Below are 4,487 nucleotides of genomic sequence, written 5' to 3' on the forward strand. Positions count from 1 at the left end.
GACAACTGCAGTTGAGCAACCATGGCAACTGTAGTTGTCCGACATGGCAACTGTAGTTCAGCGACATGGCAACTGCAGTTAAACGGACATTGAAGAGGGTCCGGAGCATGGCAACTGCGGGGACGGGTGGTGACTATCATGCGGGGCGCGCAGGACCATGAGGTAGGTGGCTGAGAGAGGTCGTGTGGGCGTTATGCATTTTGCCCACACGTAGGCATGTGAGAGGGACCACAAGGAAAAAAGAAACATGTGGGCGCTAGTTGTTTTGCTCACATGTAAACATGTTGGCTGGTCCTCTTAGACACCACACAAAACGTGTGGGCAGACCCCTTAACGCCCACATGTGTGACAGTTATCGTCATCCAAAATGTTTAATGTCTCAATTTCAAAAAAAAATGTTTAATGTCTCAATAATTGGTAGGATCTTTGTTTTTGACTCGACAGAAAAACCAGGGGCTCAAGACTAAAAGCTGCGTGATAACTTGTAAAAACCGGAGATAATCTGGCAAGCAGTAACTACCATATTTTCGTATTCTACCACAAAATTTTGGAAACTTATGTAAAGAAGGAGAGAAAAATAAGAAGCAAAACGATCTTCCTATTTAATTCTATCGCGTGATCTTTCCCGCACGGGATCGAGACGAGTTATAGCGCCGGATCTTCCTCCTCTCGAAACTCCCATATATGTACACACACACACACAAGAGTTCTTCGTTCACAGCAAGCAATCTTGTAGTAGAAGTAGAAAACACAGACGACCATGGACAAGCACACAATCCGCATCCTTGCGCTAGCCCTGCTGCCTCTGCATCTCATGTTCTCCGCCACCATCGTGCAATGTAAGTATATATGCATTAAAGTTAACACTTCTATTGCGGATTAATCTTTCTGAGATACGAATTGTCTTTCAAGCTCAACAAGTCAGTGCGCATGCACGTGCTATTTTTCTACTTCTCTCTTCTGTTTCTCCCATCGGTTTATCTTCTCCTTGTCTTTAATCCAAGCTCAATAATTTACGTCTTACTATGCACGTGTACATCAAGCACTTTTGTCTTATTTATGTTCCTTGATTTCTGCCTCTCTCTTTCCTTCTCTTGCCTGAGAGCAGTTTATCGCTTTTAACAAATCCGAAAAAATTGTTTCATCATCTCCTTTTGGAAAAAAAATATTTCATCATCTGCATGTTGCTCCGCAGGCCGAACCATTGCCGACCTGCACGACGAGAAGATCAACTTTCCGAACGGGCTGTGCGGCAAGAACAAGCTGTGCACCACTGAATACTGCTACTGCTGCCTGATATATGACCGCTGCTACCTAACCATCGACGCATGCAAGGAACACTGTGACAATCCACCCTTGTCTTCTTCGGAAAACTTCCAAGCGGCAGAGACGGCGACGGCGACGATGACCCCTGCTCCTTTACCCACTGCCTAGTCAAATTAATTGGCTCATGCCTATTTTGTCACGAGGCATATGATATGATGCTTTATGTGCGGAAAACAAGTTCACAATAATTAAGATCTTTCAAAAAGCATAGCTTTGTTGCAGTTTGATTTGTCATGTTGCGTTTAGACATGTTCTCGCAGGAGCCAAATTGAATACCTTAGTTGGACGTATAAAATCAGTAAATTATAGCTCCACCTCCACACAATGCAAGTATTTCTCTCTTTGATCTATCTTTACGAAATCTTGTCTCTCTATAAATCAGTAGACACTGCATATATATAAGTGATTCATATGTGTATGCTATTCCATAGGCCAAACCATTGGCTTCGACATGGAGAGCGAGAGGATCAATCTACCGAACCGGCTGTGTGGCAAGGCAAAGTTGTGCACCACTAAATATTGCTATTGTTGTTTGCTAAATGATCGCTGCTACATTAACATAGATATGTGCAACAAACGCTGTAAAAATCACTCCTTGTCTTTGCAGGGCATGCGAGCTGCGGCGCCGCCGCCGCCGACGAAATCTACTCGTTTCCCAGCCTAGTCAAAAATTATTTGTCCCTTAAGGCATATATATGTAATGTGTGGTGTGTGGAAACAAGTTTGAAATATGGCCCGCCTTCTTTCGAATCCTGTTTATGAAAGCAGAGGTTCCATTTGGAGAGCTATTGGATGATCGAATTCTATAGGAAAGACAGAATAGTTCTGAGATTGGATCAAAGAGAGGGTGGGCGGTTCTATTCTTTTTTTTTTTCAACTCCATTTCATTGATATACACACAGGTACGAGAAAGCACGAAAAGGTAATCTAGAGGCTAGAGCGTAGCGAATAGCTCTAACCTTTCCTCGGGGAGGGAAGGGAGATATGAGGGTAGCTATAGCCATATCGATCTTTTGTAGAAGCCCATACATAGTTGTTGCCTTTTGATTTGTCAATATTTTGTTAAGAAAATTATTTCAAATAATTTCTGGCTAAGTTCTATTGTACAACTAGTTTATGAAATGCTGAAACTTAGTAAAGATATGGTCTCACTAAATCAGATAAAACTTAGTAAAGGCTATGAAATGTTGAAAGGAAAAGAAGACATAAGACAGGAGGGGACGGAAGCTCGGCCACAGCGCGAAAAGAGTATTCAGGAGCTAGCCCCATGGCCGCCACCCCCTGAGGGATGGATTGCAGTATCCGTAGACGGCTCCTTTGATGTGGAATCACACACAGCGAGAGCGGCTATGGTGGCGAGAAACAATAGAGGAGAATACATCATGTCGGCGTGTTGGTTTATACCACACTGCTCGAGTGCCTACGAAGCGGAGTGTGTGGCCGCCCGGGAAGGCGTTACTACGTCACTCCTACAGTCAACACTGCCTCTTGTTATTCAGACGGATTGTGTATCCCTGGTAAAGGCTTTGGACAATCCAGAGACAGATAGGTCGAGTGTAGGTCATCTGGTAAATGAGACTAAGGAGCTCTTAAGAGAAAGGGAGTTTGCCTGCAGGTCGTTTGTAGAATAGAACTGCAGATCGCCTTGCTAATCTGTCAAGAGTGGAGCAACACACCGACTTGTGGTTGTGGGGGCCTCCTGATGATCTTATGTGCTATCTAGCATGTGATTGTACAACTATTTCTTAATTAATAAAGCTCTCTTTCCAGTGGCAAAAAAGGTAGTTTTGTTTTTTTTAAACTTGTACAACTAGCTTTGTGATGTAAGGTTGCCTCTGGCTGCCTTGCGGGGCCATAAAGCGGGCCCATTCTGGCCCGTACTTTCAAAAAAAAGAGAATTGCATTTTTAGCGCAAAAGCCCTGTTGATAATTTAAAATTTTGTTGCTGAAAAGAGTTTCATTTGCTACTTTTCCGTAGGTTCTGGGGTCTGAATTCACTACAAGAAATATGTCAACTAGTGACCTTCTGTCAGTGACCCTGAAAGAATTGGTCATAGATCTATGACCATTTCAGACCAATTGGTCAAAAGTTGTTCGGGGGCTCCAAAACCCTAAACTATAACGACTATTTTGGTCAGAAAAGTCGTAATTTTCTTACACGAAATGGTCATAAAGCAGATAACACTGGTCTGCTGCCTTATTTCTAGCTGATCATGACCAATATAGATGGTCATAACCTTGTAAATTGTGGTGGGTTGCTATGACTAGGCGCCACCTCATCAATTTTGCCTATGTGTCATGTCCATGTGACAGTTTTTGCCCTAGGTTGTGAAACAACCTATATTTCTGTCATTCCCAAAATTCCCAAAAAAATCTCATAAATTCTTTGGATCATATATTCGTCAAATATGTAAAAAAACCTTCCTTGCCTAGTTTAAAAATAATTTAAAAATATTCATTTTCCTATTCTGTTCGGAACAACGGTTTGTGAAGGAAGTACCACTTTGGCATGTCCAAATAGTATCCATTTTCTACAGTGTTTTCCTATGCCCAAATAACCATCCTCCACCAAATGCCAGCTCAATCCATTCATTATTTTGAGCCCAGTTTCAACATTTGTATTTATGTCTAGTGTGGTACTTTGCAAAGCAAGTACCACCTAGGCTCCTCCTTTTGAGCTGAAAATTTGTGAAGACGGTCTTCTTAGTAACTGATCATCCTCAGCCAAAACACACGGCCATTAGCCATGTACATTTCCCGTACCGCTAATCAAACACTTGGCTGCTAATTCATGTTTGAGCATCGATCGGTCTCCTCGTGAGAATCATATGTTGTAATTTTCTTCATAGCACCTACCTGGGGAGTTCCCAACCCACTAGACATGCCTAGGCCACCCAGAACACATGGCAACGCCACGGTCACGCGGTGACCATGCGGCGGGCATGCGAGTTTACGCGCTCTAGAGTTGGGGCCCTCGGCCACTGCCCGAACCTCAACATATCGCCACCAAACCATGTATTTCTGATTAAATAGGTACTTATGTAACTAGAAATGATTTTTGGAAAAAATAAATAGCAAACTATGAGGCAGCTGCAGTTCAAATTTGACCCGCAACTTTTCAGCACAATAGAACATTATTACTAGAATGTGAGAAAAAAACT

At 42.7% G+C, this 4,487-nt stretch overlaps 1 protein-coding gene across 1 annotated transcript; it reads left to right on the forward strand.

Annotated features, from left to right (window-relative positions):
* The first annotated feature begins 728 nt into the window (after positions 1-728).
* On the forward strand, positions 729-1,528 carry LOC125531708 (uncharacterized). The gene is made up of 2 exons (XM_048696014.2): positions 729-839; positions 1,196-1,528. The coding sequence occupies exons 1-2, from the start codon at positions 761-763 to the stop codon at positions 1,432-1,434; spliced, it is 318 nt and encodes a 105-aa protein (XP_048551971.2). The 5' UTR covers positions 729-760; the 3' UTR covers positions 1,435-1,528.
* Positions 1,529-4,487: the final 2,959 nt, after the last annotated feature.

Source organism: Triticum urartu, chromosome 2A (assembly GCF_056163025.1).
Source record: "Triticum urartu cultivar PI428250 chromosome 2A, HENAU_Tu73, whole genome shotgun sequence".
In the NCBI taxonomy this organism is placed as follows: domain Eukaryota; kingdom Viridiplantae; phylum Streptophyta; class Magnoliopsida; order Poales; family Poaceae; genus Triticum; species Triticum urartu.